The 21,484-nt window shown below is 41.2% G+C and overlaps 2 protein-coding genes and 1 long non-coding RNA gene across 6 annotated transcripts; 1 reads left to right on the top strand and 2 right to left on the bottom strand.

Annotated features, from left to right (window-relative positions):
* Positions 1-1,623: 1,623 nt before the first annotated feature.
* Positions 1,624-5,633, bottom strand: LOC135484991 (uncharacterized). 3 transcript variants are annotated; one of them, XR_010446504.1, is made up of 3 exons: positions 5,343-5,633; positions 2,430-2,526; positions 1,624-2,099 (listed from the first exon to the last, which is right to left on the bottom strand). It is a non-coding gene; the product is annotated as an uncharacterized LOC135484991 (long non-coding RNA). The 3 variants fall into 3 exon arrangements; XR_010446505.1 differs by having other exon boundaries at positions 5,428-5,633; XR_010446503.1 differs by having other exon boundaries at positions 5,353-5,630.
* Positions 5,634-6,644: 1,011 nt separating this feature from the next.
* Positions 6,645-8,935, top strand: LOC135484732 (N-alpha-acetyltransferase 20-like). Its single transcript, XM_064766391.1, has 6 exons — positions 6,645-6,790; positions 7,049-7,073; positions 7,301-7,391; positions 7,760-7,889; positions 8,173-8,309; positions 8,523-8,935. The coding sequence occupies exons 1-6, from the start codon at positions 6,738-6,740 to the stop codon at positions 8,606-8,608; spliced, it is 522 nt and encodes a 173-aa protein (XP_064622461.1). The 5' UTR covers positions 6,645-6,737; the 3' UTR covers positions 8,609-8,935.
* A 922-nt stretch (positions 8,936-9,857) lies between these two features.
* LOC135485200 (uncharacterized) lies at positions 9,858-17,848 on the bottom strand. 2 transcript variants are annotated; one of them, XM_064767012.1, is made up of 7 exons: positions 17,434-17,848; positions 16,072-16,293; positions 15,318-15,437; positions 14,905-15,132; positions 13,203-13,325; positions 12,670-12,822; positions 9,858-12,170 (listed from the first exon to the last, which is right to left on the bottom strand). In XM_064767012.1, exons 1-7 carry the CDS (start codon positions 17,545-17,547, stop codon positions 12,072-12,074), a joined length of 1,059 nt encoding a protein of 352 aa, XP_064623082.1. In that variant the 5' UTR covers positions 17,548-17,848; the 3' UTR covers positions 9,858-12,071. The 2 variants fall into 2 exon arrangements, with proteins under 2 accessions (XP_064623082.1, XP_064623083.1); XM_064767013.1 differs by lacking the exon at positions 17,434-17,848 and adding an exon at positions 16,662-16,739.
* Positions 17,849-21,484: the final 3,636 nt, after the last annotated feature.

The raw sequence follows: 21,484 nt of genomic DNA, 5'->3' as shown, positions 1-21,484 counted from the left end.
CGGGTTTATCATATATAGTCCACGTGGTCCAGAGTATAGTCCATGCAAGACATGCAGAGAGATGTTACAACGACGATATACTTATGCTAACTAACTTTATTCATCACAGGCTTTACAGGTAGAAAAGTCCGAAAAGGGGAAGTAAACACGATTGGTTAAGAAAGTACCGGAAGGAGTCAATCCAAATATGGCCTGACAGGAGGCGGAGCTTATATGCTCAGTAATTAAGTGTATGATGGAAGGTGCGTCGGCACACGAAGTATATAGTATTTGTAAGGTAAAGAAAAGCTCGGCCAATAAGGCTCGGTGGTCTATATACTGGGGACAGTCTAGTGGCGCGGCCCACGGATAGATCGAAAGGGCGGGCGTTGGGGTTCCGCCGACGGTGCTCGCATGCATTGGTCGTATCCCCTAAACCTTTACAAGACGCAAAATCTTGGTGCGCTATGAAGGGGGAGGGCACATCAAGAAGACATGGGGCACCACGTAGAACCTGACACAATGGGGACAAGGCGCACCAAGTAGCAAAAAGGAACATCCATTAGAGGGAAGGCCCAGGCCGGTCTACTGTCTCATTGGCAAAAGTCATTTCTGAAGAATATGGTTCTCCCCAGCAGATAAACAACATTGAGCCACGGTAAATCCATAATCATATCTTTACAAGTCTTCTGTCAGGTACCGCCATCTAAGCGAAGAAATTGGAACTAGGCATTTGTGTAAAATTTAAAATATCGCCCGTTTTTAGGGCGCGGGGGACGATTTACAGCTGGAACCCCTGAACCAGCTCCCGCAGATCCGTCATTCATCAAGTCAAAGCAATTAGTATGAACCTGGTTTAGTCATGGGGTTTATCTTAACTATACTATACCTATCAAGTTGTTTATATACCCGTCAGTTTCTTGCGGCATTTGTCTGAGACGGCCTTGGCAGCTTCGCCGTCTTGCCGGCACAGTGAGCGTATTGAGATAGTCACAACCAGACTAAATCGATCGGTCATTGCAGCTCCACCGTCTTGCCGACACGGTAAGAGATGATGCGAGACAGTCAGAACCACAAGCCAAATGGGACCTGGCTGCACTGCCGTCTTGCCCACACGATGTGAGAGCCGATGTGACCGCATCACCAACATCACCGTATCGCGACAATACTCATAGGGAGAGAGGTCACATCCAAATCAGGCCGAGCACGCCGAGAAGAGGCATGACACCATGTAGAGACTTGGCATATCCAGCAGAGATATGGAACAACCTGCGTGGAGAGAAGGCACATCAGGAGGAGACCTGTTACACCCTGTAGATGCACACCTTGTACAGAAACATGGTTCACTGTGTCTGGGGATGGCTCATCGAGAAGAGAAGGAGCACATCCGGTAGAGACATGGCACATCCAGCAGAGACGATACACCATGTCGAGAGGAAGTACATCCGAACGAGACATGGTGCAACCCTGCAGCGCCATATCACACCCTGGATAGACATGACACATCAAGTATGTGAACCCGACCGCAAATGTCGCAATGGTCGACGAGGATGTTCAATCTCAAACGAAAATTGTCTCCATTGTCAAATGTTGTCATGGATCATGAATGGGGCCTTATGATAAAATGTACAAACAACAACCTCATTTGTGAAACTTTCCATTCTTTATGTGATATGTTCAGGTCAAATTCAAATGGTCATCTTACTGACACAATGGTGTCTTGATCTGTCGATATACAAACATTATTGAGAGATGTTCTACAAAAGATTGTTCAGCAGGCTCTAACTCCGGTGACAGCAGGCTCTCGTACCGGTGTAGCATTTTTGAATGTTCATCTGGAAAAAATGTCCTTCCTAATTCATTGTTGTCAGGCTAAGGTATGGGTCTACTGTGACTCTTGACCTAAGCGCAAATCAATCATTCTTTCCCGGAACACTATCCTAGGGCATTTAAAACTGTTACACGTATTCATCCTGATATACGAGTGCCCTTGATCCACAGTTAACTTTCGTCTCCATGGCGGCCTCGTCCCGTGGGTTGGAGAAGTAGGACAGAGGACTTGTTACATCGATGGAATGATGCCGCGAGTCAGTCGCGGGGAATGCAATTGGTCATTCTATCTGAAGATAAAGTTAAATATGTAAGTTTTTGTTTTGCGGGGGGGGGGGCTGCCCAGGAGCACACTGACAGATTAAGGATAATAAAAACTATGGTGCAATCTTCATTTACCATCTGTTTGCCTTCAAGACCAGCATCCATCTCCAGTTTGATGCGTGCCGCCATAATTGCACGATTGGATCAGAGTCCATCATTACGTTACATAGTGCATCATTTGGAAGTTACTTTTGCTTGCACTGGGATATGCAATTGGATCTCCACTATATTTCTCATTCAAATGAAGTGGGTATCTAAGTATGAAAACTTTGTACGCAATTTCGACGTATTCTTACCGGTTCAAACTTAGCACTGCGTCCTCGTCCTTGTGCAGACTGACACCAACCATTCTCGCTACCACATCTCATAGGCCGGCCTCGTGGTACATCACCGCTGAAATGACGAGACAAATGAAGGTTAAGGACAGAGTCAAGATCAATATTTCCTTTCAATAATTTAAAAAAGACTTATCCTCCGGTTAGACAATCACAATGTGAATTTTAATGTTGAGTACATGTACTTCCAGCCAGTAATGTACGGTGCCCGCTGATGGGCTCCCAAAATCTGCAGCACACCAAGTAGCATACCCATGCTAGGTCCTTATGCCCTTAAATCGGAGGAGGCCCTATGACATACTTTAGACTGGAAGCATCTCCAACCACCTCAGCGTCTTTCCGCAGTCAAGTTATTGGTTACCATCGTATGCCTTAGAGGGGGCAGATGGAACTGTTTAAACAAGAAGTCTTTCCAACAGCCACAAGTATCTCTTCAAAAACATCTCAGCAACACGTTCGACCCAAATAATCTGTCAGCTGGCTGACGAGTAGGTTGGGAATTGTGTGTGATCAGTTCTCTCAAAGACACCCAAGACAAGGATTAAAATCTTGTGTTTAACTTTATAGGCTAACAAATGCAAACACTTCCAATGAACCCCCTACAAGAGACGAGTGGCTCTTCGTCTCTCCGACTTTGACACCCTACTGCGAACATATCAATAGATCAGCCAGCGGTCCTTGGTGTCGCCGCGTGGGATACGCCCAGTGGAATTGTTTGCAAAAGTCAGGGAACCACGATCTGACATCCATAACCAGCGTATTCCCTATTCATGCCAGTTATAGTCGGGTGCTACACCGCAGTCGGGATCGTGGAGCCAAGTGAATAATTGTTTAGATTTGAAATACATTATTCTAAAATGATATGACATACAAGGTACAACGGTTGCAATACACATCAATCACAAAAATAAACAAGTCCCGCCTTACCAAAAATAACACCGGGAACATTATATCAGCACTTCGAGACCATCAACATCATCGTAGATGTTGTCTCTGTGACCAAGACTTGGGTCTTTAATTTGTGAGGGCAAATGGTAATGGATTAGAGATGGCAATTGATATCGCAAGTGAGCATGTACATGAAATACAATGATGCACATGATCCGTGGAGTAAGCCTTTGTCTGGTTTTTCTGCGAAACCATTGTTTTCAACCTGCGATTATTCCGCAGCAGTCAAGTTATTAGTTACCATCGTTTGCCTTAGAGGGGGCATATGGAACTGTCTAAACATGCAAGAAGTCTCTCCAACAGCCACAAGTATCTCTTCAAAAACATCTCAGCAACACGTTCGACCCAAATAATCTGTCAGCTGGCTGACGAGTAGGTTGGGAATTGTGTGTGATCAGTTCTCTCAAAGACACCCAAGACAAGGATTCAAATCTTGTGTTTAACTTTATAGGCTAACAAATGCAAACACTTCCAATGAACCCCCTTCAAGAGACGAGTGGCTCTTCGTCTCTCCGACTTTGACACCCTTCTGCGAACATATCAATAGATCAGCCAGCGGTCCTTGGTGTCGCCGCGTGGGATGCGCCCAGTGGAATTGTTTGCAAAAGTCAGGGAACCACGATCTGACATCCATAACCAGCGTATTCCCTATTCATGCCAGTTATAGTCGGGTGCTACACCGCAGTCGGGATCGTGGAGCCAAGTGAATAATTGTTTAGATTTGAAATACATTATTCTAAAATGATATGACATACAAGGTACAACGGTTGCAAGACACATCAATCACAAAAATAAACAAGTCCCGCCTTACCAAAAATAACACCGGGAACATTATATCAGCACTTCGAGACCATCAACATCATCGTAGATGTTGTCTCTGTGACCAAGACTTGGGTCTTTAATTTGTGAGGGCAAATGGTAATGGATTAGAGATGGCAATTGATATCGCAAGTGAGCATGTACATGAAATACAATGATGCACATGATCCGTGGAGTAAGCCTTTGTCTGGTTTTTCTGCGAAACCATTGTTTTCAACCTGCGATTATTCCGCAGCAGTCAAGTTATTAGTTACCATCGTTTGCCTTAGAGGGGGCATATGGAACTGTCTAAACATGCAAGAAGTCTCTCCAACAGCCACAAGTATCTCTTCAAAAACATCTCAGCAACACGTTCGACCCAAATAATCTGTCAGCTGGCTGACGAGTAGGTTGGGAATTGTGTGTGATCAGTTCTCTCAAAGACACCCAAGACAAGGATTCAAATCTTGTGTTTAACTTTATAGGCTAACAAATGCAAACACTTCCAATGAACCCCCTTCAAGAGACGAGTGGCTCTTCGTCTCTCCGACTTTGACACCCTTCTGCGAACATATCAATAGATCAGCCAGCGGTCCTTGGTGTCGCCGCGTGGGATGCGCCCAGTGGAATTGTTTGCAAAAGTCAGGGAACCACGATCTGACATCCATAACCAGCGTATTCCCTATTCATGCCAGTTATAGTCGGGTGCTACACCGCAGTCGGGATCGTGGAGCCAAGTGAATAATTGTTTAGATTTGAAATACATTATTCTAAAATGATATGACATACAAGGTACAACGGTTGCAAGACACATCAATCACAAAAATAAACAAGTCCCGCCTTACCAAAAATTACACCGGGAACATTATATCAGCACTTCGAGACCATCAACATCATCGTAGATGTTGTCTCTGTGACCAAGACTTGGGTCGGTTATTGATTAGAGATGGCAATTGATATCGCCAGCGAGCATGAACATGAAATACAACGATGCACATGATCCGTGTAGTAGGCCTTTGTCTCGCTTGCGACTGGAGTTTCTTACTACGCAGTTCATTCTCTGCTCGACTGCACGACTTTTACTAAAACCTATTAAAACCAATCAAGACCAATACGAAGCATAGATACCTCGCCCTACCTTCTGCTGCAGCAGTTTTGACTTGATTACCGAAATATCGAAGGCATTTTATGTTTGAAATCGGAGAAAGTGTACCTGTGATCTTCTACGCAGTTCACACTCCAACTTACTGGCGTTCAAATCAACCGCGACCGATCATGACCGAAGACAATACATTTCGCGTCACACCATCCGGGCACTACCCCGCTACCAGGCTTAGCGTTCACTTAAACATTAGGTTTCACGAGAGTCTTTTGTTCTGTCAAAGGATCAATTAACTGGTATTGTCAAAAATGTGGGATTGGCCTAGCATATATGTATGCGTACTGAGCCGTGGTCACGGAAAGACATTAGGCAGGTTTCGCGAACCAAACGAAGAGGTACAAACGGCAGGTACTGGCACTGGGTTGGCAAGACGCAATTCGATGTTGTTCTGACTACATCGACAAGACGATTGGGCAGCCAGGTACCGTTCGGTCTGGTTTTGGCAGTCTCCTCTCTGTCGTCGTGTCGGCCTGACAAAGAGCAGCCAGGCCCGCAGCCAGGGTCGAGCCTGACTTGATGGCAGTCACATCGGCTCTCACATCGTGTGGGAAAGACGGCAGTGTCGCCAGGTTCTGGTCAATTCAAACGACAAGACAAATGCCGCAAGAAAGTGACGGGTATATAAATAACTTGATAGGTATAGTATAGTTAAGATAAACCGCATGATTAAACCAGGTTCATACTTGCTTTAACTTGATGAATGACGGATCTGCGGGAGCTGGTTCAGGGGTTCCAGCTGTAAATTGTCCCCCGCCCTAAAAACGGGCGATAGTTTTAATTTTTAGTAATTGCCTAGTTCCATTTTCTTAGCTCAGATGGCAGCACTAGAGAAGATGAGTGTCGTACGGAAAAATCAGCTTGGAGGACGTACCGGCGTTTCCTTCAGAAATGACTTCTGTCAAGGAGACACTAATACTGAATTGGGTCATAACTTAAGTACGTTTGCATCATATCAAGCGGGGGGGGGGGGGGGCAACGCTGCTGGGTCTTGATCATTAACATAGGAGAGTTTTATGTCTGTAAGTCACACACTCTCCGAAGACAGTCACAACCCTGGAGGAGACACTACAATGATGGGACAGTCACAGCCAGGCCGAATCAGTCCTGGCTGCCCGACCGTGTTGACAGTATGATGAGAGAGATGAGACGGTCACAGCCAGGCCGAATCATTCCTGCAGTGCCAGGTAGCGAAACGACTTCGATTTGGAGCGAAACGACTGGGGGCGAAAAGGTCAGGGAGCGAAAAAAGCTCAATTCCTGCATAGGCCTACAGGTGGCGGCACCAAAAGTAAAAAAGTTGTGAAAAGACCATGAAATTTTACCGTTTTACAACAATCCACGAAAGCAGAAGCTCTTAGAAAATGACAACTCTTAGACCATTTACTTGTGATGACATGTTCAAGTTTAACAATATGTAGGTATCTCGGAAAGGTGTTAAGTTCGTAGAAATATTCTGCTCACCTTCCGACTTCAATCAACAAACAGTCCAGAGTGACAGGGTGTCTCATAAAAAATGTTCCCAACTTTTTACTTGCTTTGGCACATGCCAGTTTACTATCGTCTATTGGTTGAATTTGGCTCTAGCTTTGCACAAATGTTTAATAAAACCGATATTGTCATAAGCCATTTGTTTGAAGGAACCATTAACCATCTCATCTTCTTTTCTCTTCAGCAATTTGGACCCTCTTACAGAAACTGTATCCTTTTACACAAAATTCAATAGAATCTAGATTCAGGGTGATGAAACTGCGATTGAATGTATAGCGTACCGGTATTACTGTCAATAAAGAAGACAGTTGAGACGAATGATTGAATTTGAAGGAACCAATACTTTGAAAATGTTTTCTATTCACAGATTTGAGCAATCAAAATCATTAGGTTCAATGTAAAAGTTGTCTTGCTTTCCTCCTCAACCTTCTCCAAGTACGGCCTTCCATTCTACATGCAGTATCTCGCCCATTGGCCAGAATATTTCACAGTCGCTGAGGCCCCTGGTGGTGAGATCATGGGTTACAGTAAGTATTCAACTGCATTGTACGTAGCAAGAGACCACCATATCCTGGCTGAAGTAACCTTCAAGCTTGAAGTAGAACCAGTGTCCCTAAGACTAAGAGATTTGAACAACCTTTTTTGGACATCTATTCTCCTGCTGGGGACCTAAGATGTGTTGGTTTGGGTTCTATCTGAAGTGCTAGCATCGACACTAGTAACACTACAGCCAAGTGAGAGAAGTTGATGAAAGCTTCTCTAGTGTTATTACTAAAAGTTGGGGAGGCACTATATAAATACTGATCATCACCCAGTTCTTCAACTTTGTTAAGTCAGTTTTTGTCTTCAGAGCAGCAGGTTGGAAATATTCTGAATTTTCATTGAACATTTTCAGTCATGGGTAAGTCTGAGGGCCACCCCGATAACTGGCATGGACATGTGACAGCTCTGACTGTCGCTCCTGAATACAGGCGTCTTGGGCTGGCTGGGAAACTCATGAATATCTTAGAGGAAGTATCAGATAGGTAAGAATCTCACTTTAGATATTCTATGTTGTGCTGATTAGAAGAAACTAAAAAATGAAACACATTCATTTTCTATGATCAGAACCATTCGCAAAAAGTTGATGTGATAACCATCATAACCAACTGGCAGGGTTAAATGTTGGTTGTTTACCAGTTTGCAGCGGCACAATTTTGATTGTTACCCAGCTATCAGAGTCAGTATCATACTTGTAGAGGCAAACTACCATTAGCATGGATCACTAATGAGAAAGTGGTTTCATTTTGTGTATGTTTTGTATTTCAGAAAAAGGTGCTTTTTTGTTGATCTGTTTGTGCGAGTGTCAAATAACGTTGCCGTGGATATGTACCATCGATTAGGTTACAGTGTGTTCCGAAGAGTCATAGAATATTACAGTGGTGAAACGGATGAAGATGCCTTTGGTATGTTATTGTGAAATATGATGTATCTTTACAGTGTTTTGGGTACTCTTGAGGCCGTAGATTAGAAAACATCTGAAGAACCTGAAATAACCGATCTGTAATCACCGCTTACACTGTTGCAACTTACTCAGACTAGTCAGACCCAGGCACTATTCAGTTCCTTCAATGTTTTTGAACATGTAGAAAAATGATAACTTTTATCTATATTTTCAGATATGAGAAAAGCCCTGTCTCGAGACGTTGATAAAAAGTCGGTGATACCTTTAAAACATCCCGTCAGACCTGAAGACTTGGAATGACTATAGTGAAATATCTGGACTTTTATACCATGATGATGGTGTTCATACAACGTCCTTCAATACTGGGGTGGGGCGTCTGTCAACTTTGTTTTAGTTGAAAGACTTTGGCAACTAATGATTTCTGACACCATACTTATTTGGTTATTGTCGTAGATGAAAAATATGGTTGTATCTGTGAGAATATCGGAGATATGTCAAAATGTCACGAGTTTTTAAATCAAAGCTTAACGCAAATGAACAGAAACTAGGTCATCAATTTGCTGTATTCTTTCTCAAGAAATGATCTTGGACATTGTATCTATTGTATAATAAATAATATTTGATGAACACTTTGTTGATGCTGAATTTAACCTTCATTTAATTGAGGTCCCAGTGTATTCCGCTATTGGAAGTTCCCCAGTGTCTGCTATGGCATGTCACTGGCTGCCCCTGTCCAAAATACCCAAAGAGGATTATCCCTTAAGCACCTTTGGTGGCATTGTTTACAGTGTATGAAGGACTGTCCCTTGTTCTGGTTGCCCCACTTGCAAGCAGCTGTCATTTTGCCCCTAATCTTTCCCCTACATTTTAGCTTGGATTTCAGCTACACTTCCACATCTAGTTGAAAGCCATGCCGCTCCACCGTTGTGCTTATATCCACCCTTCACCACTGATAACCCCCCTGATTGGCCATCAGAAGGGCTGTTACTTTATCGGTAGTCTCCCTGCATTCCCTTCCTTTCCCACGCGTCCATGTCGCGACATCACTAACATTACACTCACTCGTGGTTGTCCCAAGAGACACGCACCAAACCTTGGACACGCACTGAAAGCCATCATAATTGAAGACCAGGTGTTGAATGAGTAACGGTTCCAGGGTTGCTGACCTGACCCAAATGAGAGGAGCATGCTGTATAGAAGAAGGGTAACCTCATCCTGAGGTTGGCATTATCAATTTCAGGCCATCATTCAATGACTTTGTGTCGAGCAATTTGATTTGCCACCTGTTTATGATGGTGCGTCCGACAGATTACCTGACGCTGGTTATCGGCGGTGAAAGGAAGAGACTTTAGGACTAATATTCACCGCCGATAATTCGGCATGGTTGAGAGCCTAAAACTTCTCATCAAAAGCTAGTTTCCTGTAGGACTCGCAGCTTAAACGCAATACGATGTGGGTTTCCATGCTATTGAAACATCTATCCATTGCCGACTGATAACACTCTTGCCGACTTCACAACTGAAAAGAATTGAAGCAATGAAACTTGTTATCTATGATACATGCTGATAATTTAATATACATTTATACAATAGTACAAAAGGTTGGTGGGAAGTGTGATAAAGTTAATGTATCCACCAAGAATACTTTCTCAATTCTATCACAGTCGTGTTGACCATTCTAAAATACTAATTACACAAACGTCTTTTCTTACAAAAATAGGACAATGTTCAACATGTTTAGTTCCTTCCTACATATTTACAAATCTGCACCTTTGCTTCACATCATTATAGCTTCGATAATATAAAACTCGACTGTTAACCACCAAATTTTCCGGTATAAAGTATATAACAAGACCGTCAGTGCACAGTGCTGGATTTCATAAGTGGTTAATAAATGGCTTCATTTTCACCCTCATTTCCCTGACTCTTCCAGACAATGTATCAGAAGTCAATTCAGGATCAAGTGGGGGTAGTTCATCCACATTTTTCTGCGTTGACTCAGTCATTGTCTCGAGGAGTCCAGTCCACATATTGTAGGTGGAAAGGTTGTTCCTCCAAGAATTGAGGGGATACTCAAGAAAATCACTGAAACTGTGATGCATAATTACTGCGGAAAAAGCTCAAAAACGATGCCAGGGCAATAGTGGAACACATCCTATTGAGTCTTAAGTGTATAACTTTGAATTTTTTCTCACGCATTAATGAGCCAAATCCTGTTGATTTCAGACTAAAATACCCTCAATTCTTGGTCAATTTCATTAAGATGTAACATGATACAAAATTACAGCATTCAAAGTTAACCCTAATTGTCATGTCTCTATGAGAAATCTAAAGATCTCTATGTGTTTGTTGATAAGGCACACACAGCCGCTGAGGGGTTGAATAAATAAAACTAGTCTCATTTACATACATGATTTTTTGAAGTAGATGTGTACAATACTGTGAATACAGATAACACGTCATCTGTGCAAACACACCAGTGGCACATCTGCAGCAATAAGATGGCGATGGTGTATCTACACAGACCAGGGAGCAAAACTACCAAAATAAATTATTAACCTAAAACATACATAACTAAAATCTAATGGTTAATAGAAATTAATTACAAGTTCTTTACGAAATTCCTGGGGAATCAATAATACTTATTCAGTCTTTTCCTCCTCAGAGAAGAAAAGCTAAAAAACTGTCAGGAGTAGTACACCACGTTTTCTAAACGTCACCGTCTCCTTGTTTAGGCCAAACATTGCTGTACAAAACTAAACCCTATAAGCTGTAATACCTATTGGACGTTACATCTAATACTCCACCAAGTGTATCGCGTGTTTACTAAAGTTTCATCAAGTACCATAACATGGCACAGTCAATTATTGTGCATAGGTGTTGTCGATTGCAGACTAAACATATCAAAATGGTGAACTTGTTGAACAACCTGAGAATAAAACTCAAGTTTTTCGAGAAAACTGACGGCTTATCATCTAAGTTTATAAATGGACGAATGTGTCCAGGCGTTATTTACATACTTATCCAAATGAGGTGTGTACAATTTCAGAATAGTCAGGTTCAATTTAACCTTGACCGAGCTACATATGCATAAATAACGGAATTGCATGTGAATGCTCAGACAAATCTAACCTGAATCGGACCAAGGCAAATAACTTCCCAGAGAGGCTGCTCTATACACATCAACATTTCATAAGATAGTGCATGCATCAAATGTCATTTTTCTACGTATTTACATATATTTGATCTTCTAATACTTTGCAGAGTCTATTTGTAAACTATTTTGCAGCTTTTTTTTACAAATAGAAACTGTCACTCTCTGCCAGGCAAGAGTACGTTACGTTCAGCAATCAAAAGTCAACGTTGAGTTTAATGTCATGTTTTGTCAAATTGAGGTCAACGGATATGAATGAACAATCGTTTCACTTTGGAGCCGTTTCTTCAAAGATCCCGAGGATCCTGTGATGGTTATTACTGAATTGGTTTTTGCGGAAAAGCATGTGTTTTAAAACATGAAGCACATGACTCATGTATCAGTCTTACTCTGTACGTGTCTTTCACTTCTATTACACTTGGTCTCTCCTGAGAGGAGCACCAATAGAACACAGTTTTTAGGTGATAAAGTCATATTTGATGTTCAGTCTCATGATGCTTGTCTCAATAGCAACCTATGTTCAACTGCATCACCATGGAGATTTAAAACAACGTCCATAGCAACAAGAATGGTCAAGGTCACCGCACCATCAAGGAGACATCGTAATGAGTTATTTGGCTGTTGACACACCCCTGAGATACGCGATGGCCAGAGGTTGTCTCTTAATCACATAGTTGACTATGGCACTAGGTAGACCATGCATTTCAACCTGAAAGGCAACAATTGAACTGAATTAACCTTCGTGACATGTTATCCAAGTTTCTATTGTAACTCTTTCACGCTGTCATAACACTTTCACTCTTTCACTCTGTCACTCTATCGTAACTCTTTCACTCTGTCATAACTCTTTCACTCGTTCACTCTGTCATAACTCGTTCACTCTGTCATAACTCGTTCACTCTGTCATAACTCGTTCACTCTGTCATAACTCGTTCACTCTGTCATAACTCTTTCACTCTGTCATAACTCTCAAAACTCTGTCATAACTCTTTCACTCTGTCATAACTCTTTCACTCTGTCATAACTCTTTCACTCTGTCATAACTCTTTCTCTCAGACACACAGTCAAGGTTTGGACAGGTTGGACAAACTTGTATTGCCAGTAACTTTTGACCATGTGCCTTATTGAATGAGTTATGACAGAGTGAAAAACCAACAGAAAAGTGGAAATTGTAAATCGAGAGCTAAGTTCCACTATCCTTAACTTACCTGCAAGAGATATGTCACTTTGGTCATTTGTTTTTCATTTCTGATGATTGGTTCTAAGTAGAAACCAGTTCCATATGTCTTTAACCTTGGAATGCGTGTTTGTGGACATTGACAGTGTTCGACCGACTTGCCCGCTGATATGAAGCCGTTATTCTGCAACAAGGACAAGTCACATTAGTCATTTAAAAACAGAAAGAGTGATGAAATCATCATGATGATGACAACTGGTTTATCCACGATCAGATATATGGTGACACTGATGAATACCGGCATACACCAGAACAGGACAATCTTGAGATTAACAACACCGAAGGCAAAAGGAGATCAAAACACATTTTGATGAGAAAGATTCGAACAAGCACATTTTCTCAAACCGGCCCCAAGTTAAAAAATTCCTGTAAAATAATCCTCAATCATGCCCTTTTTCAGCCTAAATTTTTCAAATTTCTCAACTTAACCTACTTGTAGTATGCTTCAAGAATTCATTTAGGTAATAGTCCCATTATCGTTCCGACAAATAAATGTGGACTTACATATTGTCGACATGTCTGCACAGCTAGGATTTCTCGCTCTTGTTTCATAAAACAATCTGTTTTCTCAAATAAATATTGGATTACTTTGGTCTGTTCATCCACATGGTCAACCACCTTGAGTTTCTGGAATAAGATGAAATGAAGGACTTCATCAGAAAAGGATCTTCGATATGGAAATACTAACCGGTTAGCTGAGGAATGACCATCAGTAAGGTACACAGTTCAGCTTTAATGTTCTGGCGTAAACATTATCACACCCAGAATATCAATGATTTATTGCACTCTGTGATAAAGCGCCCAGGTTTGACATGAATTAAGATGATAAGTAGTTGATTATAGACTGACTTAACCATTTTCGCTGAAAGTCTTATCTTTCCTGTTTGTCTGACCTTATCATAAACAACCAAGGTAAGACACTTGATTAACCGGTCTGTCAATATCTGAGCAATCGATACATAAGGAAGAAGCTGAAATATGGCCAAAGTATGCCAGATTCATCCTACTCAGATTAACACTTGTTGGACCATTTGTTGTTTGGACATTTTCAAATGATTTTTTGAGATATACTGTGACTGGTACATGTTGTTTTGACCACAAGAGTGTGCTAAACCCAAGTGTGTTGTCAATGCTAGTTACCAATAGTACCCAGATCAGACCTGATCAACTTACAGGGGAAGTGCATTGTAAACAGTGCATGGGCAGGGGTTACTCCAGAGTTTGGGACGTGGCGATGAAGTTTGTTTTATAGTCATGTTGGCTAATGATGCAGTTATCAAAATGCTTTTCAATTGCAGGTTTCAAATCCGACAATTCATACATTACTGAAGTAGAGAAGCTACCTTATACTTTGTAACTGATTTTCAACCTAATATTCAATATCTATCAACTCATCATATATCAATATTCGAAGTTCAAAATGCTGAATTATTTTAAATATAGCCCAGCCAATGACTTCAAGAAGAGGAGTATCACTTGACCTTCCATTGAGAACAATCCTCCATAAATTTAGGCCTGGCACTTGAAGTCTCAAACAAGCCATAAACAGCACCTTATGACTTTGACGATCAAGAAAACAAGAACAGGAACTTGCCTCTCAAGATTCTACTGAGATTTGCAGGAAAACAACTGATTTGCATGGACAGCACACTTAGCAGCCACACTGATGGGCAGCACACTTAACAGTTGACCCTTTTTCTGATGTCTGCTACCATTACTTCTGTTTAAAATAATGTGATTTCTCTAGAATTCAATTTGCCAAAACTCTTCCCGTTTTGTCACAACAAGATTTTATCCTGTTTATCTGCTGCCTCGAGCCCGAGAATCAGACAGAATTGGTTTATTCAAAACTCAGACACATCCTCTTGACTAATTGGTTCAGCCGGTCTCGTTTGAATAGAAATCTTTGTCGGTCAATGCATGTGTGTCTATCAGTGTCATGACTACGAAGTAGGTCTACGTTTTCGACCTACTCCAAAGGTGACATAGAATCATATACTGACTAAGAAAATCACACGCACAAGATGTGTGATCAAAGTGACCTATTGCTTTCGTCAAAAGTACAAAATATGCCCTGAAAATGATGTTCACAATTGTAGTATACACCTGTATGACGCCTTCTGATTGCATGTGAGAGTTTGAAGACCAGATGATAATTGCTCACTGGACTACCAAAGAGGTCTTTAACATCCGATTCAAAGCTCACCTTGAGTAAACGATCATAGTGGAATCGTGAGGACGGATTCTTGATGAGATCCCAGACATAGTCGAGACGCTCCTCGATGAGACCCATGCCCAGGATGCTATGGTGACCCGGCAGGAGGTTCTGCTTCGTCATGACGGTCACATCCTTGTCCTCGAAGGCATACCGCCAACGACCGCACTTGAATGACTTGTTTGGGTTGGCGATGTCATAGTCTGAGACTAACATCACCTGAAATACATGTACTATTTTGTAATACCCCAAGTTTTGATGATATTTTTGATTCAGTTACATCAGGAGACTTATCAATTCGAGTTCTATGATAACAATCGCAATCTGTCTTCAAGATTCCCTAAAGACAAAACAAGTGTCACAGTATGATCATTCAAGGCCTTGAGCTCGAGACTGAAGCTTACCTCTTGTAATAACTCAGCACAGGCCTGGTTGCCAATCGTCCTGTAGTGAACCTCATTGTTGACAATCGGAGCCTCTATCATGTAGGCGGTGATGTGCTCTGGTAGGGTAGTCGATCTTTGCTGTAACACAACCCACAAGAATGTAAAGGCAGTACCCACTGGTCCTCCAATACGCCAATATGACTAAAACGTGTTTATTGCAGCCGCTGTGAGATATACTGACGTTGCTATGCTTCAATAAGACACAAAATGCACAATACATTGACCTCTCATATGACTGAGGAAGGAAAGCAGCACATAAGCGTCTCTCTGATTGGGTTATTAGTAGTAGTGCTCTCACATCAACAGGATGACGTTACTCTTGTTGAACTGGAAAGCAGGAAATTGCTGAGAATATCAATATATAATTGACCTAGTTTTAAACCATGGCACGAAAACCTCACAGCTCCAGGCACTTTTTGGTTTGGTTTAAGTTTTTTGTACAGGCAGTTACTATCAGTTGAAAACTAATCAATTGATTGCGGCAAATTTGTCATACTACAGATGAAAAATTCAAGTCCAAATATTTTTTTCACTTGTTTTTTTTCAGCTCAAAATGAAGAAACATCATCAGCCCAACAAAAATTTGGCTTTGAAATTTCTTTTTAGAATTTAGAATCTGGAGAACTTTTAAAAGACAACAAACTCAAACTCACTAGGACCCAACTCTATAATTCCTTACAAGGTGTGTCGCCAATGAAACACAATCTCTCACCTTTTTTAGCTCTGGCGGGATGTTAGATCTTGAGTTTTCACAGTAACCACCATTCACCTGGCTATCGGATGAGTCATCAGACGAATCACTTGAGGTAAACTGGCCTGATCGGTGGAGCATCTCGTCACTGACGTCCGTGTAGAATGTCACTGGCGGATTATTCTCTTTGGTGGCATTCATGTTGACATCGTAGGTATTGTTTCTGGATCGTATTCCGTTCATCTGAGAAAATGGATAAGAGTAACACATGTTACCAAACATTCCAATGTCAAAGTCAAACTTTAATTAAACTGTGAAGGTCTATTGTCTTCCAAAATGTCTTTCTTATATCTGTCTTTCCTGTTCCTTCATCCGTCTTTTACAGGAACATTCGTCCAAAAAGTCAGTAGTTAAAAGTACATCATATGAAGGTCAGAACTGAAAACGTGCTTTACGCAAATCTGTCCTTGCCGGCCGGGAGGCAGCAGAGAAATATCAGCTTGCACTCACACTCCTCACAAATGTTTATGTTTCAGACAATGCAACATGAATCATACTCATACTGCGAGATTAATGGAAACAAAAGAAAAAGGCATTTCCCATTCACTTACATTGCAAGGATGTCTCTAGCTGGTGCATGAAATCCAAATTTGCACAAGTCACATCCAAAATTTATCAGTGATATGATAACTAACACCAAAAATATCATTTATGCACCTCTTTATCTCAAGATATGTGTACATCTTATTGGACTATCGCATGCCACAAATCTGAGACAACTTTCTTGATTATGACCTGTAGATCAAGGCCAATTGCACTTTGACCTAGACTTTAAATGACTGTTTATAAGTAAACAACAGCTTTACATGTATCTTGCACTTATCAATTCTGCATGTACATTTCAATCCCAAGTGAGATACATAGGTTCGAATATCAGTTTAAAGGGATGTTTATCTTTTGGCAAACAGTAGACCTGATGTTTCATGACTAATCAAGTCAAAGTGAAATGACTTGAGGAGTCATGAATAATCAATCTACACATATTTTGTGAAAAGATAAACATTTTTCTGTATATTACAAGTCATGAATCATGAAACTGCAATCTGCAATCTTTTCTTTGCATGATCACAAAAATCTCAACTTCGACTCTAAATATTTGCAAGAAAATTCTAGGGTGAGTAGTGGAAGTAATTACTGACACAAAGCGAGATTATGTAAAGGAGGTCTTCAAGCCTTAAACTTTTTACCAACTGTTCGTGCACTTTTTTGATGTTCATTATCACATCTGTACCTCCACCTAGACAGGAGCTATGTAACTACTTATAGCGCCAGCTTTAATACAAAGCCTCCTTGCTACTTCTTCGAGATGAATTGACTACTTACCAAGTCATTGACCAAATCTCCAAGGCATTCTCCAAGTCTAATGATGTTTCCTTCCATGCTCTGTTGGTCAGTTGGTAGAGATCTGGGCAACGACCACTGAATCAAGTCCACCATTGTCACAGTTCTGACTCATTCTTGCTGCATACCTTCCATAGTTGTTTATGATCCAGTGGGTGTGTGATGATTGTCGCAATGGTATATTATTACTGTCTCTCAAAATGCACCAGGTTGTTGGCTTATAGGTCTAACACAAGTTTAACATATTCTTAATTTTTGAACACAGAATAAATATAAAGTTTTCCAACGTAAACGTCTTCTTTTTTGCACACTAATGGACATAAACGTAAAGTGACTTTTTGTATAAAGAGATTTTTTAAAGTTTTTGTACACAAATTAAATTGTTTTCGGATATGTAGCTATGAAAGTCGATCTATAACTCTTCATTTGGCTGATAGGTGGGGTGTCGGTGGTAATCCAACTGTGTCTTTATATAGTGTGAGGTGACGGGGCGGCTGTGTTGGAATCGCTCAGCTACGGCATATGGATCCAAGTCACTGAGAGTGCTAGCAGTGGAGAGCAGGCTTGATGTGGTGATGCGGTGTGGATCAATCGTCCTACTCCTGTGACGGGACCCTGCTTGGCGCTTACTGCTTGCTTGACTCAGATTACCAGTACTAATCGCACGGATGGTATTGCGACTCTGAGTGATGAGATCGTTAGCATAATCATTGTATGATCGGTACGTTGAGGTTAATTGCGATGTTGTCGATAATGATTCAGCACTGCTGTAGATATCAGGTTGGCGCACAGACGGGGATGCTGGGTAGAAGCTCGACAGCAGACGATCATACGAGTTGGACGCTTGGCGCGATGTGAAGCTCGTCCTGAAAAAATGGAACTAATAAGATATCATTCTGGTGGAATTTGGACGAATTTCATACGTCATTTATCAACTGAACCTAAAACACACGTCGTCCTGTTTGTTTAATTCTTTCACTCATAATCGAACAAAAACCACGAATAGGGCAGCATAAAATATAGACTCTGACTATCATTGCTATGTAAGCAGGGTTATCAACCCGTTACGCAAATATTCTAATCCACCTTCAGTCTCGTCGAGAGAGGGTCTTGGCCTCTCAACCACCTGGGTTATGATAAATACCATGCATTGCTCCTGGGCTATTCTAGTTTTTAAGAATTGAAATTGAACCCTTAGCGTTGGTTCGTTGTTCAAACTCCGAATACCTCTTGGGTCTTGCTATAACATGGTCAAACCGTCACTTATGGCCAGGAATTTCGACCACATTTTAGTTCCACCCTTGAGGGTTTTAGCACTTAAGAACTGCATACACCACCAACTGTTGACCAAATCTATTGGGCATATTCATCTAACAGATTGGGAGAGAATTTCAAAGCAACCTTGAACTAGTTCAGTCCACTTTGGTAACAGGATTAGAGAGGAATAATGCGATGATATTGTGGTGGACTTCATGTTCTTGGATAACATGATATTGCATTGCCATTAGGAAGAACTCTTGTCACTGTTAACTGAATTGACGAATCAAAAATCAGACTTCAGCTTCTTATCGCTAAACATGTCATGCTCAAAGTACTAATCTCAGGGCGCAGCAACTAGACACTTGACATTCAAACTCTTATGTGGAAACAACAGTGGTTTGGAAGATATTCAAACCCATGGTCTCTCGATCTGAAGTCTGACCTAACCACACACTTACCCTGGGGTCATGACGTCCTTGCCCTTTGTCCTATTTAGATGTTCTTGTCTCAGTGCCGCAATCTCAGCATCTATCGCCTGAAATTTAGAAAATGTGTCGTAGAATGATTGGTTGGGTAAAATGGTAAAAACCCCAACAGTAAAAATCCGAATGGTATGAACGATGAAGCAGTTGGAATTTTGAGCTGAGTTTTGCATGCAGCATCTGTACGACATCAACAACTACATTGGCAGTGTTTTATTGGTTCTGACATGTCTAGATATCAATTATAACAATATATCATTGACCGGCATTTAAACAAGCAGAGATTGCTGTGTAAGTCATCACTTTTGATCACTGACGTTGCTACAGAAAGGTGCTGAAACCCGGCAGTACGGCCACGATCCCACTCATTACAGAAGAAACAATATCACAGAAAAAGTCAACTCATCAATCAGAATAGGACTTTACAAGATACCACAAACTACATGTAGAAGAATCTGGTGGATACTTATTCTCTAGAGATGTTTTCACACAAGCGTAAAGTAAACCTCAAGTGGGCATGGAAGTGCCTCAGATAAACTGTAGAGCACACATGAAGTGCTTCACTGGATGTATTAAAAAACAACACAGTCAAGGAAGTGAAATAATAGGGCAAAGGCGGTAGGCAGTGGCAACAAATTGAGATATTCACAGCATATCAAGTGTCGCAATCAGCCAACAAGACCGTGGGAAACTTGAGCTCTATTTTCCATCGTCCAAAACCAGTGGTTTTTAGTTTGTAGCTTCTTGGTTAACACTGAGCAAACAAGTGAATCTATTGTCGCTGTGACCTGCGTTTATGATTGCTGCTACCTGGGACAAAAAGATCTCTTGTCTGCAGGTAAAAATAGTTACTGCTGAGTTCAATATCGAACTCGGGTCCCTTTTGGAACTTGATGACTTTATGAAGGAACAGAGTTCTGTTTAAATTCCCACGGTCCAGTTAGGTATAAAACAAATAGGCAACAACATGGGAATAAAGGCCCACACAGCCAATCGAATGGCATACTGGTACCTTCAGAGCAATGTGGCTGGGATCACCAGTAGCAATGGCATTACTGATGGCCGTGATTCGCTTGAGAATCTGCATGCAGGACAACATGAAGTGAGTCACATGATAACACATCGGTGGACATATGTGACCCGTCACAGCAAAACCAGGCATATGTCACTCCAAGCTAAGTGGCAGGTTGTTCATTTGACTGTTGTCTGAGTACATCAATTTCTGCCATTATCTCTTGGTGCCATTTAGGGTCATCTTCTGTGTGACATACGCCTCCGATCGCTGTGATGAGTCACCTATTATACGGAATATCAACAATTACAAGGATGCCAAAGTACATCATTGGAAGAGGAAGAGGGAGTGCTGTCATTTCTAGAGAAGCCATTTAAACAGAATTGGGGAATTTTGTTTTTCCAAGTGAAATTCTTAGCAAGAAGAAACATATTGCCAAGTTGGCTTTATAGTTATGAAATTGTCAAGCATTACAAAACCTATCTGTAGCAATGCATCACTAGATAAAGTATAAACCAGCTCGTCTTCCATATCTTTGATATATGGTGTCTATCAGCTCGTACCAGTTGATATACACAGGACAGTACACTGAAGTCAATTTACAATCTACCTCCAAACTATGACAGTATTCAATGAACTACTCAGTAGACCTGCATCTATCGTTTCATTAGTGTTTTCAGAGGTAGACGCTGTACATGAAGGTCTAACTAAAACACCTACACAGATCCTCACTTTGATATCTTTTTACAGTTTGGAAGTTTAAACATAGAAAGCAGACAAATAGCTTTACACCAGCAAAAGTTGTGGTAAGATATTCAAAATGGGGAATGGTCACCAGTGCTTGGATATAGAGCAAAGGATTGGATTGCCACTTGTCCTGTTACCACCAAATGCTGATATAAAGCTGGTCAGAAGCCAACATAGCACAGGACAACACTGCTCCACATGATGATGCGTAGTAGAGTTAGTCTAGGTGAACATGGTTAACCTTGTACAAACTAGACCCGGATCATAACTTCAAATCTATTAGAGAGTTGTCCTTCACTGAAAGACTCAGACTTGCTTCCCTAACCATCAGTTAGGTTTCCCTAAACCAAACATATTGTGTGGTATTTCAAATTAACCTGACAATTAAGGCATGATTTAGTTAATTTGGAACATTTCTCAATATCATTTTAATACGTTTGGTTAGAAACTTGTCCCACTACCTAGGCCAAGAGAAACAGAGGATAAATATAACTCTATTACACATCACCAGGAGGAGCTAGCGATAAAGCAT

The sequence above is a fragment of the Lineus longissimus genome, chromosome 3 (genome assembly GCF_910592395.1).
Source record: "Lineus longissimus chromosome 3, tnLinLong1.2, whole genome shotgun sequence".
Taxonomy (NCBI): domain Eukaryota; kingdom Metazoa; phylum Nemertea; class Pilidiophora; order Heteronemertea; family Lineidae; genus Lineus; species Lineus longissimus.
This window is presented reverse-complemented; position numbering and strand designations above follow the sequence as displayed.

What these genes read in the sequence shown, in the direction of transcription:
- LOC135484732 (XM_064766391.1), top strand. Translation starts at nt 6,738, where the DNA reads ATGACAACTCTTAGACCATTTACTTGTGATGACATGTTCAAGTTTAAC. An exon ending in ATGTTCAAGTTTAACAATAT is followed by an intron (nt 6,791 to 7,048) that starts GTAGGTATCTCG and finishes TTTTCTCTTCAG; the next exon opens with CAATTTGGACCCTCTTACAG. An exon ending in TTAGAGGAAGTATCAGATAG is followed by an intron (nt 7,890 to 8,172) that starts GTAAGAATCTCA and finishes TTTGTATTTCAG; the next exon opens with AAAAAGGTGCTTTTTTGTTG.
- LOC135485200 (XM_064767012.1), bottom strand. Translation starts at nt 17,547, where the DNA reads ATGGTGGACTTGATTCAGTGGTCGTTGCCCAGATCTCTACCAACTGAC. An exon ending in TCCCGCCAGAGCTAAAAAAG is followed by an intron (nt 15,438 to 16,071) that starts GTGAGAGATTGT and finishes GTTGTGTTACAG; the next exon opens with CAAAGATCGACTACCCTACC. An exon ending in TGCAGACATGTCGACAATAT is followed by an intron (nt 12,823 to 13,202) that starts GTAAGTCCACAT and finishes TCCTTGTTGCAG; the next exon opens with AATAACGGCTTCATATCAGC.